We start from the raw sequence: 26,668 nt of genomic DNA, 5'->3' as shown, positions 1-26,668 counted from the left end.
ATACCAACTAAGGAAAAGGCCAGAGCTGCTGCCTCAGTCTCTGAGAATAAGGTTCTCTGAGAACGACGTTGCGTTTACTGCACTCTGGGCCAGTGCCAGCCAGGTATTTACGGGTACAGTGCCTGAAACAGCAGTACCGGTTAGGCACACGGCCAAGAGGGGGAATAAAATATACCCTCCCATCTACTTTCCTGCCTTCCCGGTGGGCTGCCGTTTGAATAATAATTTTAGTCCAAGATCCTCAGTGGAGGGGGCTGAATGCACGGTCCACCTTTCAGCCGGGGGGGTTGACACCACTTTCAGCCGGGTATAATGAATTCAATTTTTGCGTCCCTTGACCTTTGCTGCTGTGTGGGAGACCAGCAGGATGGTATAGGGTCCCTTCCACTTTTCCTGGAGGGGCTCGTCTTTCCAGGTACATACGAGCACTGAATCACCAGGCTGCAGGGAGTGGATGGGCGAGTCCAAGGGTAGAGGCTGGGAATCCTTAGTATACCTGTAAAGAGGCAAAAGAACAGCAGACAGGGAACACATATACTGAGACAGAAACCCATTCCCCAGTTCCCACTCTCCCCCTGACACAACCGGTGTACCATTCATAGGCCATGCCCTTCCAAACATAATTTCAAAGGGACTGAGCCCTAATCTACCCTTTGGGAGAGCACGGATGCGGAGCAGGACTAGGGGCAGGGCATCAGGCCACCGTAGAGAGGCCTCCTGGCATACTTTCGAGAGATGACGCTTAAGGGTCTGATTGGTTCGCTCCACTACCCCCCTGGCTTGCGGTCTCCAGAGTGTATGGAGTTTCCAGGGAATCTGTAAGGCGTCTGAGATGCTTTGGACGATTTTTGACGTGAAGTGTGTTCCATTGTCAGATTTTATCCACTGGGGAAGTCCAAAGCGAGGAATGATCTCCTTAACAAACTTGAGAGCCACTGTCCTGGCAGTGCAATTGCGACATGGAAAGGCTTCCGGCCATCCGCTGAATCTATTCACTATGACAAGGAGATACTTGAACTCTTGGGTCCAGGGAAACTCAGTAAAGTCTATTTGCCGCACCCGTCCGGGGCATGGAGTGGGTTCCAGGGCCGCTGGTGGCACTGGGTGTCCTGGTCGGGGGTTATTCTTTTGACAGACTAGGCATTCCACCTGTACCTGGGCAGCCAGGGGTCTGAGTCTGGAGGTTATGAAGTACTTTCCCATTAGTTGGATAAGTGCCTCCCTGCCAGCGTGAGTGGTTTGATGTAGTTTCTGTAATACTGGCAGCATTAGGCCCTTTGGTAAGAGGACTTTCCCTTCCGGGGAATGAAGCCATCCCTCCTTTTCCTGGAGACCAAGTTTGTCAGCTAGCTGTTTCTCCTCCCCAGAATACTGAGGGGTCGGGAGCTCCCCCACTGATGGGATAAGGGCATGGATATAGGTGTTCTCAGTCTGAGGGGACATCAGGGTGGCAGCATGCTTCGCCTCTCTATCTGCCCTGGCATTACCCCTGGTCACATATTGATCCTCCTTCTGATGGGCCTTACAGTATACCACTGCCACTTCCAAGGGGAGTTGCACTGCCTCTAGAAGCCAGAGGATTTGGGGCCTGTGTTTTACTGGGGAGCCTTGGGCTGTCAGCATTCCCCTTTGTTTCCATAGACCAGCATGGGCATGCAGCACACCAAAAGCATATTTGGAATCAGTGAAAATATTGACCCGTTTTCCTTTGGACAGGTCGAGTGCACGGGTAAGGGCCACTAGCTCAGCCAACTGGGCAAAGGTCCCAGCAGGCAAACTTTCAGCTTCCACGGTGTCATTGAGGGTCACAATAGCATAACCCGCCCTCCTTTGCCCATCTATCACCATGCTGCTACCATCAGTGTACCACTCATAATCTGCATTTGGGAGGGGCACATCCTTCAAGTCCGGGCGGCTAGAATATTGGGCATGTATGATCTCCAAACAGTCATGTTACTGTTTCTCAGTTTCTGGTAAGAGGGTGGCAGGGTTAAGGGATGGACAAGGCTGCAGCGTGACCTCGGGGTTCTCTAAGAGCTTTGCTTGGTATCTTTGCCTGTGGCTCCTGTCACAGTGAGGGAGTCTGCTACTGGCAACTGAAGGGTTGATTTACAGCCATTCGTGCCGCTCCAGAGTCCACTAAAAAATCTATTTCTTCATTTCCCACCCGCATTTTTACTCAGGGTTCCGGGGGTAGGATGATCCGTCTCCCCTGACACCCGTATTCCTATTCTTCTATCACCATCATAGAGGTACCCCCCCTTTCCTTCTTGTTTGGGCACTCATTCTTTCAGTGTCCCTCTTGCCGACACAGGGCACACTGATTGCACCCCAGTTGTCTCTCCTGCGGGCCTGCACGTCCGCGTCCATGGCCCCTTCCTTCTCGTTCACTTCCCTTCGTGCCTGCCTGCACTGCCGCTACCATCAATTTCACTTGCTTCTTCTCCTTCTCCACTTCTCTTAAACTATACACTCGATTTGCTGCTTCTAAAATCTGTGCCATGGTCATACCCATTAAATCCTCCTTTTTCTGTAGCTTTCTCTTAATGTCAGGGGCTGCCCTGCTTGTAAATGCTCCTTTAATAATTGCCTCAGTTTGCGGATCATTAGGATCTGCATTGGTATACTGTCGGATCGTGTCTCGAATGCGCTGTAAAAAGGCTCCAGGGCTTTCCTTTGGATCCTGCACTACCTCATATGGTTTAGTCCAATTATTCTGTCTGACAGCTGCGTAACGGAGTCCATACAGTAGCAGCTCCTTATAGGAGGTGAGGTGGGTCATAGCCTGATTGTCATTTGGGTCCCACCTAGGATCCTTTATGGGAACCTGATCATCTGGGGTCGGGATATTGTTACAGTCCTGGTCATATCGCCTTTTTGCTTTTCCCCTTGCTTTAGCTATGACCTGTTTTTGTTCAACCTCAGTCAATAATGTTCGCAGAAGGACATTACAATCATCCCAGTCCGGCTTGTAGCTGCTAAGACATCCCTCAAAAACCAATACAAACTTGCTTGGGTTGATAGAAAATTCTCCAGCCTGTGCTTTGAAAGTGGCCAGGTCCATAGGATTAAAAGGTGCATGAGTATAGACCTGCATGGTAAGAGCTTGTCCTTTCTATTGCATTACGGGCGATTTTAGTCTTGGTAAGTAACGGGTATAGTCCAGCAGATGGAGCTCGAACCTCACTATGAGCTTCACTAGGAATCTTACTCTGAGCCTCACTCTGTGTGGGTGTAGGGGCCAAAGGAGACACAGGATCTGCCATTACATTTGGGGTGGGGGTCCAGGGACTGACATTAATTGCTACCGGGCCAATCGGGGTTAAATTACAGAGTTGTAAAATACCAGTACGAGACCACAAGGTCATAAACAAGTAAGCATAAGAATGCTCATTCCACTTCCCCGTTCACTGACAGAACAGGAGTAACTGGAGGATTATATTATGATTTAGTGATCCTCCGGGAGGCCACTGTTCCTGGTCCTCTAATTGGTACTGAGGCCAGTCAACCATACAAAATCACTTCAATTTACCCTTAGTCATTGGATCTGATCCAAATACCTTCCAATTTACTAAAATACACTCTAGGGGTGTGCACTGTACCCTACCTCCTGTGCTCTGTTCCTGTCCCATACCTACAGGGTAACTCTGGGCGTCCCCAAGTTCAAACAGAGAGCACAATCCGGATTTCACAAAGTTCCTACCTTATCTGAAGGACCGGTTCCTCCCACCGTCACCCTCGGTACTTCTCCACTGTGTGAGTGCATTGCACCGTCGTGCCCTCTGGGGTCGATCAAACTGCGTCTCCTCCGAGGCCCCTGATGAACTCACCGGTGCACGCTGGGCGTCGGTTGTCGCTGCAATCCTCGACAGCCGGAAGGGATCCGGGCAAGGCTAAATTGCAGCCTCACGCCCACCCAGGGACGCCAAAAGCTGTTGCCGGCACCCAGTGCCCACAGGCAAAACAACAGCAGGGGTTCGTTGCCCGGTGTGCGCCATCCAATAAACACAACGGAGTGGAGAAGCAGAAAAGTTTATTTGGAATTCCAAAGAAAGGTACAGGGAGAGAAATCTCAAATCCTGCACACCAGAGCAGGTCATTACACACACTTTTATATTCCTTAATGCTACTGCACTACACATCAGCCAGTCAAAGCTTTGCACAAATACTCTGCCTTCCTTATATGGGTTACAACAATGTTTATTTCCTGCAACCTCTAACAAGCATTCCTAGCAACTTAAACAACCAGCACATCCTGTCTGGCCTTGTAGCTGTCTCTCCGGTTATCTTTAACTTGGCGTCAGCAAACCTTACACTATGAGGCATTATCTACAACAGCAACATTGTTTTAAGAGCAAAAGAGGTTACTCAAACCAGCCAGGCCTGAGTTCTATTAAGGGGGGTTGACAAGAAGGCCTTAGGCCTTCAGCAGGGAGACTTCCTCGACCCTTATGGCCTTCCATCCCCTCGACTTAACTAGTGGCCATGCCCTGGGGTCTCCAACACTTGGGTGGCTCTTTAGGCAACATTGGCTTGAATGGTGGAATGGGACAATACTTCCAGCGATGACGAAAGCCAGAAAGTGCTCACAGGGGCTCACAGCCTGCTTGCTTAGCACTGACCTGGGAGGGGTCTAGTTAGCTCCAAGCTGGTTTGTCCCAGCCCTGCTATGTGTGACAGAAACTGCATTAGGGATAGTTAACCGGACAGGCAGCACCAGGGGCAGCTTTAGTGGGGGTTCATGGGTTCAACAGCACCCACTGAGATCAAGGGTGCTGATCAGGGGTGCAAAAACACCCAGAGTAGCAGAGGGAGGGAGGGCGAGGACCTGCATTTGCTCCATTGCTGAGAAGTCATGCATGGCACCATGGCTTGGACCCTGTGTCACGGTGGCACTGTTCCCGGCCACATTGCTGCATGATGTTGTGTGATGCTACAGAGGCCCGAAGAGTCAAATCTGCCAGAGGGAGCACCGGGGCAATACCCCTACATGTCCCGGTTTCCAGGCAGCAGGAACGCAGGGGCAGGGTGTTAGGCTTATGGTGAGAGCTATCCCACCTCCGCACAGCCAGGTCTGGATGCTGAATGGAGTCGTCTCCCACACTGCATCCCAGGCGGGGTCTCTCTTGCTGCTGGACAGACCCTAAGTCAGCTGCATAGAGCAGGTCCTGAGGGTGAGCCAGGGCCCCTCACTGACCTACTCCCTACCAGCCCCAGAGCATTCATTGTACCATGCTCTTGGTATTTTTTTGTTTTGTTTTGTTTCGTACCGGAATTACACCAGAGTTACGTTGCACCCATTGAATTTGCAGCCTACATCCACCAACAGACAGCACAGTCTACTGGCCAGAGCAGGGCTGGAAGGTAGGCCCTTGTGGGATCTAATCCTGGCTCTGCAAATTTCACGGCCTCAGTTTCCTTATCTGTAAGACAGGGACAGCGATACCCGCCTCTCCAGAATTTGGATGAGTTTGCAGAGCACTTTGGACATGCTACTTAAGCATTAAGTGACAATTTTTTGCTGGCTGAGAGTTAGGGCCCACAGTTAGCTCAAGCTGTGAATGAAGAGAAAGGAGATTAATTTTCTAAACCCAAACATTACCACCAACATTCACGCTAGTGCTGGCAGGGAGCAGCTAGTGCGGACTCTACTCTCTGGCTTCTTTGGATGCTCCCCCACTGTGGGAGACATGCAGACAAAGTTTTGAATGAAAAAGCAAAGGTCCAGTCAGGAAGCTGCTCCCTCACTGAAGAGAAACCCTGGTCATCACTTGCTGGTCATCACATCATTTGCTCCAACCCCTCAGACAGAGACAAACACCTACAAGATCTCTATCAAGCTTTCTTACAACTACAGTACCCACCTGCGGAAGTGAAGAAACAGATTGATAGAACCAGAAGAGTTCCCAGAAGTCACCTACTACAGGACAGGCCTAATAAAGAAAATAACAGAACGCCACTAGTCGTCACCTTCAGCCCCCAACTAAAACCCCTCCAACTCATTATTAAGGATCTACAACCTATCCTGAAGGATGACCCAAAACTCTCACAAATCTTGGGAGACAGACCAGTCCTCGCTTACAGACAGCCCCCCAACCTGAAGCAAATACTCACCAACAACCACATACTACACAACAGAACCACTAGCCCAGGAACCTATCCTTGCAACAAAGCCTGTTGCCAACTGTGCCCACATATCTATTCAGGGGACACCATCACAGGGCCTAATAACATCAGCCACACTATCGGAGGCTCGTTCACCTGCACATCCACCAATGTGATATATGCCATCATGTGCCAAAAATGCCCCTCTGCCATGTACATTGGTCAAACTGGACAGTCTCTACGTAAAAGAATAAATGGACACAAACCAGATGTCAAGAATTATAACATTCATAAACCAGTCGGAAAACACTTCAATCTCTCTGGTCACGCAATCACCGACAAGAAGGTCACTATCTTATAACAAAAAAACTTCAAATCCAGACTCCAGCAAGAAACTGCTCAATTGGAATTCATTTGCAAATTTGATACAATTAACTCGTCACTGGACAAAGTGATGTCCTTCGCATTTGAGGACTTCAATTGCACAGATATAGGTGTGAGGTTTTTTTTGCAGGAGTGGTGGGTGAAATTCTGTGGCCTGCATTGTGCAGGAGGTCAGACTAGATGATCATAATGGTCCCTTCTGACCTAAATATCTATGAATCTATGAAACTTAGGCTTGAATAGAGACTGGGAGTGGCTAAGTCATTATGCAAGGTAGCCTATTTCCCCTTGCTTTTTCCTACCCCCACCCCCCAGACGTTCTGGTTAAACTTGGATTTAAACTTGGAGAGTGGTCAGTTTGGATGAGCTATTGCCAGCAGGAGAGTGAGTTTATGTGTGTGTGTGTGTGTTCCCGGGGGGGGGGGGGTGTGAGAAAGCCTGGATCTGTGCTGGAAATGACCCACCTTGATTACCATGCACATTGTAGGGAGAGTGGTCACTTTGGATGAGCTATTACAAGCAGGAGAGTGAGTTTGTGTGTGTATGGGGGTAGGGGGGGTGAGAAAACCTGGATTTGTGCTGGAAATGGCCCAACTTGATGATCACTTTAGATAAGCTATTACCAGCAGGACAGTGGGGTGGGAGGGGGTATTGTTTCATGGTCTCTGTGTGTATATAATGTCTACTGCAGTTTCCACGGTATGCATCCGATGAAGTGAGCTGTGGCTCACGAAAGCTCATGCTCAAATAAATTGGTTAGTCTCTAAGGTGCCACAAGTACTCCTTTTCTTTTTGCAAAGACAGACTAACACGGCTGTTACTCTGAAACCTGGTCATCACTGTGTCAGTCGGGACGCTGGACTGGATCAGAGCACACTGGCTGAGTGTGCTTCTTCCTTCTTCTTCGGTGTCTCTGAGGCAGGCTGGAAATCATTCAGCTTTTGTTTGTCCATCTGGATTTCTACCTTGTTCCTCTTGGCCATGCTCTGATTGATCTCCATGAAGGTTTTGCCCTTGGTTTCGGGGACAATGATGAAGATGTAAATGACGGCGACCAGGCAGATGGCACAGAAGACAAGGAAGCAATAGGCTTCAAGCCCTTTCTGGAGGAATGAAAACCAGAGGGGAAGGAGTCAGGGAACATGTAGAGGATGCCAGTTATGATAAGATGGAGGCTCTACAGGGCCTGTGTCACATAGTTTGGAAATGCAAAACTCTGCAGCAGCTGTAAAAAAGGCAGCAGCATAGACCCTTATTTAATTGTAACCATGTGAAGATAGTCGAGGTGCTGGATTCACAGCCCTAGGGACTAAAGGCCTGTGTTTTGTCACAGAACCGGCACAGCCTGGGATGTGGACCTGATCCTGGTGTCTTGCACGTTGGGTTGTTCATTCACACCCATGCAAGGTGAGTGGTAAACACCCCCAGTTCTAAGGTGGTAGTGGTTTTACGCCCACTTTGCACAGATGTGAAAGAAGATACAAGGCAGGGCAGGTCGGGCACCATCGCAGTACAACCTGCCCACACAGTCATGCCAATGCATGTCCATGCTGAGCTAGAGGGATCGTTTCTCACAGGGAGAAGTTTCATCTCCATGGCCCATTCTGGGCCCAATCCAATGCTCACTGAAGTCAGTGGGAGTCTTTCTGTTGGCTTCAGTAAGCATCAGAATAGGCTGTTAATCCTGTCTGGCTAAGCATTTACATCGTACTTGCCACTTTGATACCTGAGCACCTTAAAATGCTCAAGAAATCTCTCCCCCATTTCTCCTGAGACTGCCAGCAAGTAGGGGGGAAGAAGTGGGGCTGAGAGTTTTATCTATCCACATTTCATATCCATGCAAAGTGAGTGGAAAATACCCCCAGTTCTGAGGTGGTAGAGGTTGTCAGATATCAATAGCTTGGGTCACTGCTGACTTGGGCTGGCTTTGAACCAGTGACCCAGAGGTGAAAGACTATAAATATCTTTAATTTCCCTTGAAACATCTACTCCCCACCACGGAATCCTCTGGAAGATTTTTGTAAACTTTCAATTCAGCACTAGGCAAGGGCCCGAAAGAGGAGCGAAGATATACTGGGGGCCAGATCCTCAGCAGACATTGAAGTCAATAAAGCAATGCTGATTTACATCAGATGAGGTTCTGGCCCTTTATAGTTAATCCTCCACCCATGCATTCTGGGACTAACTGGGGACTTTGAAGTGTTAAGAGTAAAAAAGGGCCAGTGTTCCCCTTTAAGACCATCCCCCCCGGGCAGGAGGGTGCTTCTAACCTCAGGTGACAAACCCCCGTGAGACTCTGGAGATCGCTCCGCACTCACCACCATGTAAAGGAAGACGAGCCCAACCGTAAAGTTGCAGAGCCAATGCACAGATCCACCCACCATGAAGGCCGCAGGCCGGGATGACTGCAGGAACATTTCAGTTATCATCACAGAGGGGATTGGACCTTGAAGAGAAAGAAGAGTCTGAACATTTTAAGAGGCATTTCCCTCGCCCAAATCCTTAGAAGGCGCGGGACTGAATGTACAATAGAAGGCGATGGTTTCTAAGGCACTCGTGGTTACAAGTCCCTGGATAAACTAACTACAGGAAGAGATGGAAAAAGCAGAATGGAATGACTGTAACTAGCCATTGTCGTGGTCCTGAGGCTAGCTGCACCTCTGTCCCCCGCTCGTCTCTGAGCGCACCCCTCAGCTGTCAGGCCTCCTGCCTTTACCTTACCTAGGGCGGAATTCCGCAATTCTCCCACTGCTAGACTGGGCCCTGGATTACAGCCCCCTGCGTATCCACAGAGCCTACCCAGCAGGTGTGACAGAGCTCTGGGAGCCTGTAACCCGTGTTATCCAGTGATCCAACAGCCTTCTTAAACCAAACTGTTTGTCCTCACAGTGGGTACACCGAGGAAGATGAAAAGGATTTTAAAACAAGAAAGAGCCTGCTCTCGTATCTATCTTACCTAAGGACCCCCCCTTCCCCAGAAGGCCTGACTTCTTCCAACACGTCACCATGTGCCTATGTCAATCTCAAACTGGTATCCAGCAACAACCTGCCTCTCCCTTGAGAAAATCCCTATATGCCCAGCTGGGCTGCCACATCGACACTGCTGTTTTCAGCAGTGCTCAAGCATGTCAACACACACAGCAATCGCACCGGAGATCTCTGATGGGGCAAACTGGCTTCCTTGAGGACAGCTGGCTGTCGTAACAGTTGCTGCTGTCTCTGCGAAAGAAACTGACCATTGGGGAAATTCCTGGTTGGGGCAGGAGGGGCAAAGCTCCCTGAATGGCAATCTAAGATAAGAAGCCCACTGCCACCCATAATTGGCAGAGGGGGGCAGTTTCCCCCAGCCCCTCTGTTTGAGAGGACCCCCAAACCTGTGGAATTTGAAGGTGTTTGTGATGTGGCGCATGGGGTGGCTCCAATCTGGTTTGGCCCAGCCGCTGAGGGTGCTGAGCCAGTCCACCGGGTAACAACCCCACTCACTCAGACTTGGCCTGGCCATCTCCCTGTCCCATCAGAGGGGCGGCTGGGACAAACCGGAGTGGCCCTGCAACTTTGCGTGCTAGGCCGGAATGCCTGGAGCGGGGAGCTGGGCCCAGGAGCCGCTGCTGCAAGGTGAGTGTGGGCCAGGCTCATTCTCCAACTCCTGACCCACCTGCAGCCTAAGTTTCAGGGGAGGAGGAGTGGCCTCAGTTTCAGATTTTGCTCCCTCTCCTCCCCTGCCCCGTGCAGCCCTGAATAACCCACTGATTTATCAAATTACATCCGGATCAAAAGAAAACGGGGAAAGGGCTGGGCAATCATTCCCTGGCTGAGAAGCTAGTAACTTGTCAGCAAGTTAAAGAAGTATGGGCTGGATGAATGTACTATAAGGTGGGTAGAAAGTTGGCTAGATTGTCGGGCTCAACGGGTAGTGATCAATGGCTCCATGTCTAGTTGGCAGCCGGTGTCAAGTGGAGTGCCCCAGGGGTTGGTCCTGGGGCCGGTTTTGTTCAATATCTTCATAAATGATCTGGAGGATGGTGTGGATTGCACTCTCAGCAAATTTGTGGATGATACTAAACTGGGAGGAGTGGTAGATACACTGGAGGGCAGGGATAGGATACAGAGGGACCTAGACAAATTGGAGGATTGGGCCAAAAGAAATCTGATGAGGTTCAATAAGGATAAGTGCAGGGTCCTGCACTTAGGACGGAAGAACCCAATGCACAGCTACAGACTAGGGACCGAATGGCTAGGCAGCAGTTCTGCGGAAAAGGACCTAGGGGTGACAGTGGACGAGAAGATGGATATGAGTCAGCAGTGTGCCCTTGTTGCCAAGAAGGCCAATGGCATTTTGGGATGTATAAGTAGGGGCATAGCGAGCAGATCGAGGGACGTGATCGTTCCCCTCTATTTGACATTGGTGAGGCCTCATCTGGAGTACTGTGTCCAGTTTTGGGCCTCACACTACAAGAAGGATGTGGATAAATTGGAGAGAGTCCAGCAAAGGGCAACAAAAATGATTAGGGGTCTGGAACACATGACTTATGAGGAGAGGCTGAGGGAACTGGGATTGTTTAGTCTGCAGAAGAGAAGAATGAGGGGGGATTTGATAGCTGCTTTCAACTACCTGAGAGGTGGTTCCAGAGAGGATGGTTCTAGACTATTCTCAATGGTAGAAGAGGACAGGACAAGGAGTAATGGTCTCAAGTTGCAGTGGGGGAGGTTTAGGTTGGATATTAGGAAAAACTTTTTCAGTAGGAGGGTGTTGAAACACTGTAATGCGTTACCTAGGGAGGTGGTAGAATCTCCTTCCTCAGAAGTTTTTAAGGTCAGGCTTGACAAAGCCCTGGCTGGGATGATTTAATTGGGGATTGGTCCTGCTTTGAGCAGGGGGTTGGACTAGATGACCTCCTGAGGTCCCTTCCAACCCTGATATTCTATGATTCTAAGTGTTTACAGCCAAGGCAGAGATAACTTAGACAGAGGGAAGAAAAGATCTTGCAGCTCACTCACAAACACACGGCTGCAGAAACTCGGTCACTCTGCACTGAGAGTCTCCTGTCTGCAGCCGGCATTCCTGAGCCAGTCCCGCTATGCACATAGATGAGGAAAGGGTCGGGGGGATGGCAGTTTCCACTAGCCAGCGAAACCCTTGCAGGAGCTTAAGAGACAGTATACTGCAGTGTTGGGAATTGCTCCGCAGGGCTCCTCCTGTGAACGAATGCAGGGCACCTCTGCTGTAGTGGGGCAGCACATCTGTCAGGAGGTGCAGATCCAGGACAAAGCCTCCACGACTATGCACATGCTGCACCCACCCACTTCATGGCACAGCCAGGTCAGAATTTGGCTCTTAGGGGGCAGCTGCCTTTTGCTCCACGTGGAGCATATAAATGCAAGAAAGCACCATTCAGATTAAACTGGTGTGACTCACCCTCCAAGGAGGGTTTTGCTCCAAAATTTATTGGGCATGTCTCAGACACCAGTAAGACTGTGTCTTTATAGAGCCTCTTGAAAATAGAAGATCACATCCTTCTCTTACCGATACACTCAGACACCCCTCCTTTAGCTGGCATGAGAAGGGGCCTGCGTGTCTGGGGAAGAAAGCCCTGGTCCCTGGACCATGCGTGCAGCCTAGCTGGTAACAATCAGATCTGTATCGTTACTGCGAAGTCACACGGCCAAGCAGAAACACACCAGCTCATCTCTGCATCAGCCCAAGTTGCTGTTTAAAGTTTATGTCTTTGTTTTACCATCCTGGGCACACTTACTAGCTCCGATAGCATGTCCAATTATATAGGCGATGACGCAGGCTATGCTGAGGTACTGCATCCAGGAGACAGTGGCCTGTGGGGAATTCAATCACTGAATTACAGTCAGTTCTCTACTAAAGTGGCCAGCAAAGTCAAGGCGCCGTTTGCAAGCAGACTGTGAGACGCTGTATACCCCAGGGTGTCTGGCTGAGATCGTGAAGGGGATGGGTCAGACAGCATCACTAACTGGCCTAAGTTTACAGCTTCAGCTGGAACCTCACTTCCTATAAGCAGCCCCAAGGGGCACTACCAGAGATGCACACCGTGGGCAACGGTCAGAAGAACTTAGAGGGAGGGAGGGAGAAGCAACCAAATTCAGCTCTGAGTGCACTCACTGCTAACCCAACCATGTAATTAATGGAAGTCCTGCTCTTTCCCAGCAGGGTTGCTGCTTCCCACTGTGGTTTGTACTGGGAGGCCTTGCGTATTCTCCCGGTTAGCTCTGGAAAGAGTGACCCTGCCCACATCCCCTAGAGGGTCCACAGACAGACAGAGACTATCACCTAAGCCATCCGGGTACGTACCTGGAGGTTGAGGGCCATTGTTAATATAGCACAGGATATACAGCAGATCCCAAAGCCAGCGAGAAGCAGAAGTCTCCTCCCCAGGGACTCAATGATGAAAACCTGAGGGACACAACACAAGAGGGTGAGAAAGGGGGCACCAAGGGAACCCAGCATTCTTTGTCCTGAGAGGAGAAAGTGGGCAGGGGGCTGTCAGCTGTTAGGGGCAGGGTGTTCTGAGGAACCTAGCGCTTTGCAGTTCTGCAGGGAAGAGTCCACTAGAATTTAAGGACAAGGAAGCCAACAGGGTTCTATATAAGTGTCCTAGGGTTCTCCAGGAATTACTCTAAAAGCCTCTAGAATTTAATAGAGAACAAGATCCCCTTGCTATAGGGTTTTTTATAAAAGCCTGTGGGAAGTCAACAGCAGGGGGATAATTGTCCAGCAAATTCTAGAGGATGGGTCCAAAAAAAGAATCACAACAAAAACAAAACAAAACACCAACACCAAACAAACATATAGAGAAGTTTATATTTTGTACATTCCAAGGGGCTGTTCCATTAGGGAAAGTTCAGTATTACCAGTAACGTGTGGATTGGAAATAAAATAGAAACCGTGAAAGCTGGGGGAACCCCCTCTGCAGATGCTTAGCACACTTGTAGGGCAGTCAGCAGTCCCTACCATGACTGCCTAATCCAGGCCAGGATTTAGGGAGACCCTGTGCACTGACACTGGACAGACCAAGCTGTGCTAGTCAGTCCGAGGCAGACAGAACCACAAGATGCGCTGGGGTCCAGCAGCCTCAAGAAGGATTCCAGCCAAGTCCTGTCTCTTCTCTCCCATGAGGGGCACTGCAGCATTTATACTGTGCTCTTCATCCACAGATGTCAAAGCACTTCACAAGGGTGGATAAGCATCATTACCAGTGTTTCACAGATAGGGAAAACTGAGGCACAGAGCAGTCAAATGATTTGCTCAAAGTCACACAGTGAGCCTCTTGCAGACCTGAGAATAGAACCGCAGGTCTCCTGGTACCAGGCCCTATTCATTGCACCAGTTAAAAAAGACACCTTTCTTTTCTCATGGCTGCCTATGCATTCTCAGAGCCCAATCACCTGTCTGAGTTGAAGAATTTTTTCTCCACCCTAGCATCAGGGGTGTCACTAGCAATCAGTGATTCATAGACACATGGGCAGGCCTGTTGCCTCCAAGGCCATGGAACCATATCCACAATCTCCCAGGGCAGAGATGCCATTATACCCATCCGTTACAGTAACACAGCAGCTGCAAGGACAGAGAGTGCACTAGCATGAGCAGCAAGAAAAGACCTGGTGAGGAAGCTAAGTAGATCCTGCCATTTCCCCAAAGAAAGTTGAAATGGCATGCATTGGTGTAACCCAGCATATGCCCACTATTACATGGCATGAGTTTAAGGAAACAATTTGCCTCTCTGTTTAGTATGACTTGAGCACTAGGGGACTTTTCCTCTAAATGTGGGAAGGGGCAGTTGTGTTAATGGTAATGGTATAAAGGGGCCAGAGAGGTGGGCCATGGGGGGATTAAAAGTGGGCAGTGGGGGAATTAGAACCTGTAGGGCAGTGGGAGAAACTTACCGCTACACAAGTCATGAACACATTGACTGCACCTATCCCCACGGTGACATACTGCACGTCGTTTTTATTCACACCTGCAGACTCAAAGATTTTGTCTGTATAGTAGAATATCTGCAATCAAACCATACCTGCGGTTATACTTAGCCATTCATAGATGGGGGGAAGGGGAGGCTCTGACTTGGGCAACTCCAGGCTGTAAAAGCAGCCAAACGCAAATCCAAGATCTGAACTCTCTCAAACTTTGGAGACAGCCACATCTGGCTCCAGCTGTTGTGTCTGGTTTCTTTCTCCATAAACTTCCAAACCTGAGACCCCTGGGCAGAACCCTCCTAAACAGTCAGATGCTGATCCAGACTTCGTGGCATGGGACCAATCTCATATCCCAAGGTCTAGACTGGGGTTTTGTGCCCATCTGGAATGGGTTCTCGTATCTGTGTCAACACTGCGGTGCCACTCTTGCCTAAGAACTCAGGTCCTCTCCTAGTCCACCCGACGATCTTCCCGGGTGTTCTCTCACCTACCGCATTAACTCCAGAAAGCTGCTGGCCCATCATCATGACAATGATGGAGATGAGCTGCCACCGCAGGGCCTGGAAGGTGCAGAGGTTGAACACGGACAGACGACCTTCCAACTTTTCTGACTGGTCTTCCTGACGCATCTCTTCGATCTCATCATCCACGTCATCCCAGCCTCTCAGCCTCTTCAGAGCTGGATGGGAGGAGGGAAGGGGAAGTTGGATTTCCATGTAATCTCAGCTCGGGGGAGGAGGCTGGAGTTACAGAAACTAGAGGGGGAACTGAGATACCCCAGGAGCAGCAGAGCAGTCTTGGCCACTTCTGCACTGTGGGAAACATAAAGCAACCAGCAACAGCCATAGGACTGGAGGGGGGACCAGAGGGCCACGGGGTCCTTCGTCCATATGAGCCAACAAAGGAACAATGAGAAGGGGACCAGAGTTCCCCTCACGAAAAAGCACTTCTATCCTGCACTTGATTATGAGGCCCAGGTTTCTAACGAGAGTTCTGAGAGCTCCAACCCATCTTCTTGCCATCAGAGTTAAGTAGTTTGTGTTCTTGTGGTGAGAGCAAGGAACTGAGGGGAGCCGGAACTCCTGACTCTGCCACTGACCATTTTTCTTACTCTCAGCAAATCCGTTATCCTCTCTCTGTTCCCATTTCAGCCCTATCGCGTAAAACTGGAGTTATATGTACTTGCTGTACAGGGAAGCATAAATGACCTACTGTTTGCCAGGTATAAAAGGGTCGCACCAGGAGCTTAATTCAGCCTGACCTGACTTTTGGTTCAGGATGTTTCCCCATAGCATATTCCCATATATCAGGGAATCATAGAAGTGAAGGACTGGCAGGGACCTCGAGAGATCTTCTAGTCCAGTCCCCTGCACTCAGGGCAGGACTAAGTATTATCTAGACCATACCTGACAGGTGTTTGTCTAATCTGCTCTTAAAAATCCCCAGTGACGGAGATTCCACAACCTCCCTGGGCAATTTATTCCAGTGCTTAACTACCCTGACTGTTAGGAAGTTTTTCCTAACGTCCAATCTAAACTTCCATTGCTGCAATTTAAGCCCATTACTTCTTACCCTATCCTCAGAGGTTAACGAGAACAATTTTTTTCCTTCCTCCTTGAAACAACCCTTCATGTACTTGTCAACTGGTATCATGTCTCCCCACAGTCTTCTCTTCTCCAGACTAAATAAACCAAAATTTTTTCAATCTTCCCTCATAGGCCATGTTTTCTAGACCTTTAATCATTTTTGTTTTTCTTCTCTGGACTTTTTCCAATTTGTCCACCTCTTTCCTGAAATGTGGCACCCAGAACTGGATGCAATTTTCCAGCTGAGGCCTTATCAGCATGGAGTAGAGCGGAAGAATTGCTTCTCGTGTCTTGCTTATAATGCTACTGCTAATTCATCCCAGAATGATGTTTGGTTTTTTTTGCTACAGTGTTACACTGTTGACTCATATTTAGCTTGTGATCCACCATGACCCCCAGATCCCTTTCCCCCATACTCCTTTCCAGGCAGACATTTCCCATTTTGTATGTGTGCAATTGACTGTTCCTTCCTAAGTGGAGTATTTTGTATTTGTCCTTATTGAATTTCATCCTTTTTACTTCAGAGCATTTCTCCAGTTTGTCCAGATCATTGTGAATTTTAATCCAAAGCTCTTGCAGCCCCTCCCAGCTTGGTATCATCCACAAACACTATAAAAGCGTCCTCTCTCTGTCATTATCTAAATCATTGATGAAGATATGGAACAGAACCACCTGACCCATTGCTGTGGGACCCACTCATTATGCCCTTCCAGTTTGACTGTAAACCACTAAGAACTACTCTCTGGGAATGGTTTTCCAACCAGTTCTGCACCCACCTTATAGTAGCTCCACCTAAGTTGCATTTCCCTAGTTTGTTTATGAATGGAGACCTAGTTTCAAATCCATGCCCCTGGTCCTTCTCCTACTTCTCTTGCTAGCAGTGCTAAGCAGCCGTGGCTGTACCTTGCCTGGCTTGTTCTTCATTGCCCTTCTGTATCAGTAGGTACCTGGGACTCTCAGGAAAGAAGGGCAACAGGAAGAGTTCCACAACTGCAGGGATCCCAGTTAGCCCTAATAATACTGGCCAGCCTGCAACAGACAAACAGATAACAAGGTGCCCAGTGAGAGAGCTCATCCACTGAGGCGCAGTCAGAGACCCTCCTCCTCAGACTGTGGCTTTACCTTCACGGGTTCCAAGGATGTTAGTAAGACCAAGGATCTGAGCTACAAGGATGCCAATGGTGATGAAGAGCTGGGGCATCACCCCGACCGCACCTCTCAGGTTTTTGGGGGACATCTCTCCCAGGTACATGGGAACAACATTGGAGGACAGGCCTAGGTGAAGAGAGAGAGAGATTAGTCCTGCTCTAGGATGTGAGCGGTTGCTGTAACACATGGACGTTCAGGGGCTTGACCAAGGTATTTTTTCTGATGACAACAGCTGACCTCCTTGTGACAAGGGGCTGGATGGCACTGGAGCCTGGAGCTTGCTTTCCGCTGCTATATCCCAGGTTCACAGCTAGCCGAGGCTGGCAGTGGCTGAAAGCTTATTGCCACCGGATGACCACTTTGGCCTGTGTGAAGGGAGCCAAGGACATTCTTCTCCCTCCGTCTGAGCTTAGAATAAAAGAGTAGGTGGCATCACCTCCATTCCTAGTCTGAAGGTGTCCATGGTACAAAGTCCATCACCTCAGCTGGCATCTTTATTGGTCAGCCTCAGTAGAAAGGCCAAAGGTCGAATGGGACCATTCTAGCAATGAGCTCGAATTTCCCTCTTGCCCCGGCAGCTGGTATTCCAAGGCGGGGACACTTGCACTGTTGCTTCCCACACTGTATCCATTCCGTGGATAGACAAGGCGGTCACTCTCCAGGGCCAACCCCTGCCCATGGCACCCAATTCACGGACACAGAAATGGGCTGTTTGTCTAAGCTCTGAGGCCCCATCTATACTAGGGCTCGGGCCAAGTTAGGGTACCTGGTTACAGCATGGGTTAGCATCATAGGACTAATCACGTGCCCATAATGGGGTTAGGATTCTGAACTGCCCAAGGTTTCAACCCCATTACAGGGACACAGTTAGGTCTTGTCTACACCACAGCTTTAAGCCTGATTGTAACCAGGTCTCTCCTGACAGGGTTATAGCTAGAAGAGATCCAGCTAAAAATGAAGTATTTAATTAAGCTGAGGAGTTTGGAGCATTTAAAACAAAATGACAGAATGGGCTCAAGCTGAAAAATTTGGGTCCCAAGTTTTGGGGTGACAGTTTTGGTTTGGGCCCCCTCAGCAACTCAATAGCACAGCACTGCCTAAGCCAACCGAAGACCCCAACCACTGCTGACAAAAGGCTCAGGGCTCTGATGCAGCCAATTTCTCGAAGGAAGCATCTTTCTCCCAGCAGGGCAAAAACCGCCAGCAGGGGGCAGCCAAGTGATTCTCAATATGACCTGAGCCATTCAGCCTGCTGCCCCTGCTCTGAACAAACCCAGCTTCTGCTTTGGGCTTTCAAAACGAGTCTAGTGGAAACAGCAGTTTCCTCTTCCACTTCCAGAGGAGCAAGTTGTCACAAGTACTAAGCACCCAAATGAGGCTGTTCATATGGTCTGTAAGAGAGAGAGACCCTTTCCCTCCTTTATAAGCCTCCTGATCAACTAATTGCCCTGAAAAGTTTTGGAGTGAGCCCTCATGGCTTGGGATGTATTTTGTCAGAGGCTGACTGGAGCAGATATTGTTACACAGAGAGCACACGGTTACTGAGAAATGAGTCATCACCAGCAAGGCCGCGGCTGTCATGACATATGGAACCACAGTCTTTCTTAAACAGTATACATTTATTAAAGAAAACAACTACATTTACAGACTTCCATGGAGCTCAAGTTCCAGCCTGGTCTCCTTCGTTTACCGGGAACCACACCCACTCTGCACACAGCACAGACTGAGACAGACATGGAGACACTGCATTGTACTGCAGCAGGTACTGTCCCTACAATATACTCCTCGCAAACCAACCCGCTATGACACACGCTCCAACCTGGCCCAGAAAATCCTACCCCTTTGTCCTACCCCTGCGTACCGCCTTTCACTCACCTGCACATATTCCCACGATGATTCGTGAGAGGATGATCACCTCAAAGGTCTTTGCCACCTTGGAGGTTCCCATGAGAATGGCAGGGACAATGGAGAAGATGTTATTTATCAGCAAAGTGCCCTTTCTACAGAGAGATCGAGAGGGTGACAGTTCTGGCTTATCATCATCATTATTTGTACTGTCGTATTGCCTAAAGGCCCCAACTGAGATGGGGCTCAGGTGCACTAGGTGCTGTACAAACACATAGCCGGACACAACTGCAGCCCCAAAGAGTTTAGAATTTAGATAGGCGTGACAGACAAAGGAAATATTATCCCACTTCGCAGGTAGGGAACTAAGGCACAAAGAGGTTGAGTGTCTTATCCAAGGTTGCTCAGGATGCCTGTGGCAGAACTAGGAACTGAACCCAGTCCAGTACTTCAACCACAAGCTTGTCCTCCCTCTCAACTATCCTCGCTCTCCTCTGGAGGATTTTTCCTGCATTTAACACAGGAAAGCAAGTAGCTGAGACGAGAACAGTGGGGAAGGGCTCACCAGAGACATAAAAAGCTACAATGGGATCTAACCAAAAGTGCCTTAGATAAACTAAGCTGCTTAAAAATTAATAATAAGATAGGGGCTAAGAGTGTAAAGACTATAGGCCTTGGCATAGCAAATGATACATCTGGCTCAGTATCATGTCTGCAGTATGGTCATGTCCAATCCGTCCACAGTGCAACCAGATGGGTTGTTCTGCAGATGTGGGAGGGTGGATTCGTCTCTGATCCAAGTGGCAAACATTGGTCCGGTGGCATAATGTGGAGGGTGGCTATGGTAGGATACTGAATCAGATGGACTCATGAGAAGACCTTGATTCAAACCACAACAAATGGCTTCTGAATGGACTACAGACCGTCCATCTTATGGTGCCTCTGTCACTCACCTGCCACATTGGTTCACCAGAGGGCCGACCATAAGGGACCCAAAGAAGCCTCCGAGTGGGAACATAGACACCGTGAGAGACCAGAGCAGCATTTGGAAGCTACTCTCCATTGGGATGCCCTTCCTATCAAAGTAGGTTTGATTGTAAAACTCTTGCATGAACTAGAAAAGATACAAAAAACAGACTTAATAGGCTTGGCAGGGGGGGAAATGACAAACACGGTTATTCAGGTTATAAAAGCAGCAGGGGACCAAACAGTGTAAAACTCCATTGAACAATTTCTTGGTGAAAGAGGAAGATTTGTTTTAAGAAAAATACAACAGAAGGTTAAAGAAACCTACAGTAGAGTGGTGGGAGGGGCTACCAGGCCAAGTATGTACCTAGGGTCTCAGATGGGATTGTAGCTGCATGGCTAGCCCCTCCCACTGTTTGTGCTGCTGTGATTAGGCCGTTGTTTTTAGTGTGCAACCTCAGTCAGAGCTAGTGTGGATATGCCTGCGGGAGCTGGAATTACACCTCCCAGGTGCAGCGTAGACACACTTATACGGAGAAAGGGCACAGCCTTAAAGAGACAGGGCACAGGGAAATGTAACCCTGGCATCCCATGATAAGTGCTACCCGGGCAGGATCACAGGGAAGACATGCATAGATAAATAGGAGACCAGCAAACGATCTGGGGGAGATAAAGGTCCCATTCCTCAGTGAGGCTGAACTTGGCTTTAGAAAGCAGGATTTTAGGAAGATCATAAAAGGAGGAAGTGCAATAGTCAAGCCAGGAAGTGGGTATGTTAGCACACAGAGCAGAGGGAGAGTCCACCTGAAGATGAATTTTGGCAGTACACTGGAGGATGGTGACTGGTAGATTTGGAGGAAAAAGGAAGTTGGGGTCACAGATGGATCCAAAATTTCAGTCCTTGGGAACAAAGTCTACTTGTTCATGAAGACAAGGATAGCCATAATACAGTGTTATGGGACAACTAGTTTTGTAGAGAAATGCCAAAAGATGGATGCCAGAAGCCCAGGATGGGATCTTACCCGTGGTCCAGCCCTCTCAGCTTTCCCTGATTAAGGATTTCAGGACTGTGCTTCATTATGTTCTTTCCATCTCTACAGCTGTCCAGTATATGTGCACAGGGAGAATTCCACACTAGCCAGATGGCTTGTGGAGTTAGAATTCATATAGAGTGGGTTATGAGGTTTCGAAAGGAAAGGGCATCAAGAAAAATACATTCAGAAAGGAAGAGGGGCAGGAATCAAGTGTTAGCAAGCAAAGCCTAGGATGAAAAGAACAGAGCCAAATTCAGTGGTATCCCGAAGTTATATTTCATGCCTACAGACCACGATCACTGCATGCTAAGAACACACGAGACAGAGAGAGGAAACAGTTAGGGCACTTCTTCTCCCTTGGGGGATTCCTTGGCACCAATGTGATATATGCCATCATGTGCCAGCAATGCCCCCCTGCCATGTACATTGGCCAAACCGGACAGTCTCTAAGTAAAAGAATAAATGGACACAAATCAGACGTCAAGAATTATAACATTCAAAAATCAGTCGGAGAACAGTTCAATCTCTTTGGTCACTTTACAGACCTACAAGTGGCAATATTACAATAAAAAAACTTCAGAAACGAGACTCCAACGAGAGACTGCTGAATTAGAATTAATTTGCAAACTGGACACCATTAAATTAGGCTTGAATAAAGACTGGGAGTGGATGTGTCATTACACAAAGTAAATCTATTTCCCCAGGTTTATTTTTCCCCCCTACTGTTCCTCACACGTTCTTGTCAGCTGCTGGAAATGGCCCATCTTGATTATCACTACAAAAGGTTTTTCTTCTCTCCTGCTGGTAATAGATCACCTTAACTGATCACTCTCTTTACAGTGTGTATGGTAACACCCATTTTTTCATGGTCTGTGTGTATAAAAACATCTTCTGTATTTTCCACAGTATGCATCTGATGAAGTGAGCTGTAGCCCATGAAAGCTCATGCTCAAATAAATTCGTTAGTCTCTAAGGTGCCACGAGTCCTCCTGTTCTTTTTTCTTGGCGCCACAGTAATCCCAAGGCAGAGGGAGTTCAGAAAGCCTAGACTCTGCATATAAATGTGCATGCGTGCACACTCCACTGTTACTAGTCTGCCACTTGTTTGTGGCCCCCATCCCCCGCACTTTCTAGGCTGTTTCCTGCACCCCAACTCAACCTACCACAGCTGGAGCGTTGATCACGGAGACATTGTAACCATACTGGAAAGACGATCCAAAGGTGGACACCAGCGTTACACCTGCGAGCAGAAGTGTCATTTTCTGCAAGAAAGAAGAGCAGTTACATGGGTGGAAATAGCATTGGGGTGTTTCTCTTTGTGTGCGCATATATATAAAAAACTCAGGACATTCGTTAAAGCAAAAGACACTAAAAAAATTGGGCTCCTGGCCTTGTGTTTCTTTTTAGTGTAAAAGGAACGTCTGATAGATTGTTTACACTACAACTCACTTTATTCTGCTTGATTTTTCCCTTATTTGAAGCTTCAATGCAAACACTCTTTCTCTAGAGTATCAATTGGTCGTTGAAGTCAAATAGATGCCAATAGCCAAAATAAAGATCATAAAATTTTGCAGAATGAATAAACATCTCTTCCCCTCGCAGTTGCTCTATTTTCTTTCTCATGGTGGTTCTGCCATCAGCATTTCCGAATCAAGCTGCTTATGGGCCCCATTCCAGCTGCTATTAAACTCATTTGGAACCTTTCCACGGACGTCAAATCGTGCCCTGTAGGAGCCGGGCTTTGCAGTTGCACAGAGGGGAGAAATAACTGGCTTGTGCAGGGCCTGAACATGAACGTTGTTTGTGGGCACAGAGCCCTTGGAGACACCAGCCACTAACAACAGTCCAAAGTATTCCTGGTTGCTCCTGACTTCTCAAGCTGGAGCCAGCTGTGCTGCAAACAGTGCTGCCTTTTAGAGCTCTCTAAATCACTCTGTTGTTTCCTGTGGGCAATCAAATCATATTTCCATTCAGCCATAGGTTGTTTTCTCCAGCTACTATTAGGCTTAATGGCTCAGAGCCTCAGCCCATCTATTCTAGCGCAGAGAACTTGTTCAGCCTCTCTAACTGGAGGATTTCTCCAGAGTAGCCAGTAGTTTGCTTCTCTACAAAAGAAAAAGGACACTAAACTTTCTAAACTACTACATGCCACAAGGGGCCACAGCAATGGTTCCCTCAACCCACCCAGCAATATTGTTAACCTATCCAACTATACTCTCAGCCCAGCAGAAGCAGCTGTCCTATCTCGGGGCCTCTCCTTCTGCCCCTCCACCCCCATGAACATGATACAGTTCTGTGGTGACCTAGAATCCTATTTTCGACGTCTCCGACTCAAGGAATATTTCCAACATACCTCTGAACAACATACTAATCCACAGAGACCTCCCTACCAACACTACAAAGAGAAGGATTCTAAGTGGACTCCTCCTGAAGGTCAAAACAGCAGACTGGACTTCTACATAGAGTGCTTCCGCCGACGTGCACGGGCTGAAATTGTGGAAAAGCAGCATCAGTTGCCCCATAACCTCAGCCGTGCGGAACACAATGCTATCCACAGCCTCAGAAACAACTCTGACATCATAATCCAAAAGGCTGACAAAGGAGGTGCTGTTGTCATTATGAATAGGTCGGAATATGAACAAGCGGCTGCTCGGCAGCTCTCCAACACCACTTTCTACAAGCCATTACCCTCTGATCCCACTGAGAGTTACCAAAAGAAACTACAACATTTACTCAAGAAACTCCCTGAAAAAGCACAAGATCAAATCCGCACAGACACACCCCTGGAGCCCCAACCTGGGATATTGTATCTACTACCCAAGATCCATAAACCTGGAAATCCTGGGCGCCCCATCATCTCAGGCATTGGCACCCTGACAGCAGGATTGTCTGGCTATGTAGACTCCCTCCTCAGGCCCTATGCTACCAGCACTCCCAGCTACCTTCAAGACACCGCTGACTTCCTGAGGAAACTACAATCCATCGATGATCTTCCTGATAACACCATCCTGGCCACTATGGATGTAGAAGCCCTCTACACCAACATTCCACACAAAGATGGACTACAAGCCGTCAAGAACACTATCCCTGATAATGTCACGGCTAACCTGGTGGCTGAACTTTGTGACTTTGTCCTTACCCATAACTATTTCACATTTGGGAACAATGTATACCTTCAGATCAGCGGCACTGCTATGGGTACCCGCATGGCCCCACAGTATGCCAACATTTTTATGGCTGACTTAGATCAACGCTTCCTCAGCTCTCGTCCCCTAACGCCCCTACTCTACTTGCGCTATATTGATGACATCTTCATCATCTGGACCCATGGAAAAGAAGCCCTTGAGGAATTCCACCATGATTTCAACAATTTCCATCCCACCATCAACCTCAGCCTGGTCCAGTCCACACAAGAGATCCACTTCCTGGACACTACAGTGCTAATAAATGATGATCACATAAACACCATCCTATACTGGAAACCTACCGACCGCTATTCCTACCTACATGCCTCCAGCTTTCACCCTGACCACACCACATGATCCATCGTCTACAGCCAAGCTCTGCGATACAACTGCATTTGCTCCAACCCCTCAGACAGAGACAAACACCTACAAGATCTCTATCAAGCATTCTTACAACTACAGTAGCCACCTGCGGAAGTGAAGAAACAGATTGATAGAACCAGAAGAGTTCCCAGAAGTCATCTACTACAGGACAGGCCTAACAAAGAAAATAACAGAACGCCACTAGCCGTCACCTTCAGCCCCCAACTAAAACCCCTCCAACGCATTCTTAAGGATCTACAACCTATCCTGAAGGATGACCCAACACTCTCACAAATCTTGGGAGACAGGCCAGTCCTTGCCTACAGACAGCCCCCCAACCTGAAGCAAATACTCACCAGCAACCACATACCACACAACAGAACCACTAGCCCAGGAACCTATCCTTGCAACAAAGTCCGTTGCCAACTGTGCCCACATATCTATTCAGGGACACCATCACAGGGCCTAATAACATCAGCCACACTATCGGAGGCTCATTCACCGGCACATCCACCAATGTGATATATGCCATCATGTGCCAAAAATGCCCCTCTGCCATGTACGTTGGTCAAACTGGACAGTCTCTACGTAAAAGAATAAATGGACACAAATCAGATGTCAAGAATTATAACATTCATAAACCAGTCGGAGAACACTTCAATCTCTCTGGTCACGCAATCACCGACATGAAAGTTGTGATATTACAACAAAAAAACTTCAAATCCAGACTCCAGCAAGAAACTGTTGAATTGGAATTCATTTGCAAATTTGATACAATTAATTTAGGCTTGAATAGAGACTGGGAGTGGCTAAGTCATTATGCAAGGTAACCTATTTCCCCTTGTTTTTTCCTACCCCCTGCCTCCTCAGACGTTCTTGTTAAACCTTGGATTTGTGCTGGAAATGGCCCACCTTGATTATCATACACATTGTAAGGAGCATGGTCACTTTAGATAAGCTGTTACCAGCAGGAGAGTGGGTTTGTGTGTGTGTGGGGGGGTGTGTGTGTGAGAAAACCTGGATTTGTGCTGGAAATGGCCCACCTTGATTATCATACACATTGTAAGGAGAGTGATCACTTTAGATAAGCTATTACCAGCAGGAAAGTGGGTGGGAGGAGGTATTTTTTCATGTTTTGTGTGTATATAAAAAGATCTTCTACACTTTCCACAGTATGCATCCGATGAAGTGAGCTGTAGCTCACAAAAGCTTATGCTCAAATAAATTGGTTAGTCTCTAAGGTGCCACAAGTACTCCTTTTATTTTTGTGAATACAGACTAACACGGCTGTTACTCTGAAACCTAGTTTCCCTACTGTTCACACTCAGCTTCTTCAGATGTCTCAGCCACGTCCATGCAAAACAGAGATGCCGAGAGGTTGTGTGACTGCCCCAGGTTACGCAGTGAGTCAGTTTCAGAGGTGGGATTAGGAGTTCCTGGCTCCCAGCCCCATGCCACCCCATCTCCAGTATTATAGCAGTGTCTAGAGGCTCCAAATGAGATCAGGGCTCCACTGTGCTTGGTGCTGTACAAATGCACAGTGAGACACAGTCCCTGCCCCTAAACGTTTACTGTCTAAACAGACAAGACAGACAAAGCAAGGGAGGCACAGAGAGGCAAACATGACTTGCCAAGGGCTCACACAGCAGGTCAGTTGCAGAACCTGGAATAGATCCGAGGTCTCCCAATTCCGGCATCCTAACCACTAGACAACACAGCCTCAGACACAAATAGGTCTGTAACCATAATAGCCCACGAGCATCAGTTTTGGGACTGCTAACCAGCTTCCCTTTTCTCTCCCCCACCCCCATTTTCCCCAGTGAAACTTTTCTGCAGCCTTCACCATATCATCCAGAAAGAGCCAGGTAAACTCACCCCCTTCCTGCCCCTGCAGGTGTCAGAGCGCTCCCTCTTCTCCTTCGTCAGCTTCATTTTGGTGTGTGATGCAAAAAACGTTGATTTCAGGCTTTTATAGGCAAAGTGGGGCAGGGGACGCCCCAAGAGGAAAGATAATGCATGCTGGCTGCTCTGTGGGTGTGACAGGGAACACCCAATAATACGCTTTATTGCCTAGTACAATCAGTCTGTCCTCTGGACCTTCCTGGGGGCT

At 48.4% G+C, this 26,668-nt stretch overlaps 1 protein-coding gene across 2 annotated transcripts; it reads right to left on the bottom strand.

Moving 5' to 3' along the window:
• Positions 1–4,016: 4,016 nt before the first annotated feature.
• On the bottom strand, positions 4,017–26,668 carry LOC140900096 (solute carrier family 2, facilitated glucose transporter member 5). 2 transcript variants are annotated; one of them, XM_073316713.2, is made up of 12 exons: positions 26,434–26,668; positions 22,174–22,272; positions 19,964–20,124; positions 19,041–19,165; positions 17,139–17,291; positions 16,920–17,045; positions 14,922–15,109; positions 14,401–14,511; positions 12,809–12,910; positions 12,243–12,318; positions 8,808–8,935; positions 4,017–7,592 (listed from the first exon to the last, which is right to left on the bottom strand). In XM_073316713.2, the coding sequence occupies exons 1-12, from the start codon at positions 26,488–26,490 to the stop codon at positions 7,356–7,358; spliced, it is 1,563 nt and encodes a 520-aa protein (XP_073172814.1). In that variant the 5' UTR covers positions 26,491–26,668; the 3' UTR covers positions 4,017–7,355. The 2 variants fall into 2 exon arrangements, with proteins under 2 accessions (XP_073172814.1, XP_073172815.1); XM_073316714.2 differs by lacking the exons at positions 22,174–22,272; positions 26,434–26,668 and having other exon boundaries at positions 19,041–19,098; positions 19,964–19,991.

The sequence above is a fragment of the Lepidochelys kempii genome, chromosome 18, assembly GCF_965140285.1.
Source record: "Lepidochelys kempii isolate rLepKem1 chromosome 18, rLepKem1.hap1, whole genome shotgun sequence".
NCBI classification, from domain to species: Eukaryota; Metazoa; Chordata; order Testudines; family Cheloniidae; genus Lepidochelys; species Lepidochelys kempii.
Note: the sequence above shows the minus strand (reverse complement) of the source record. Positions and strands in the feature narration are given on the sequence as shown.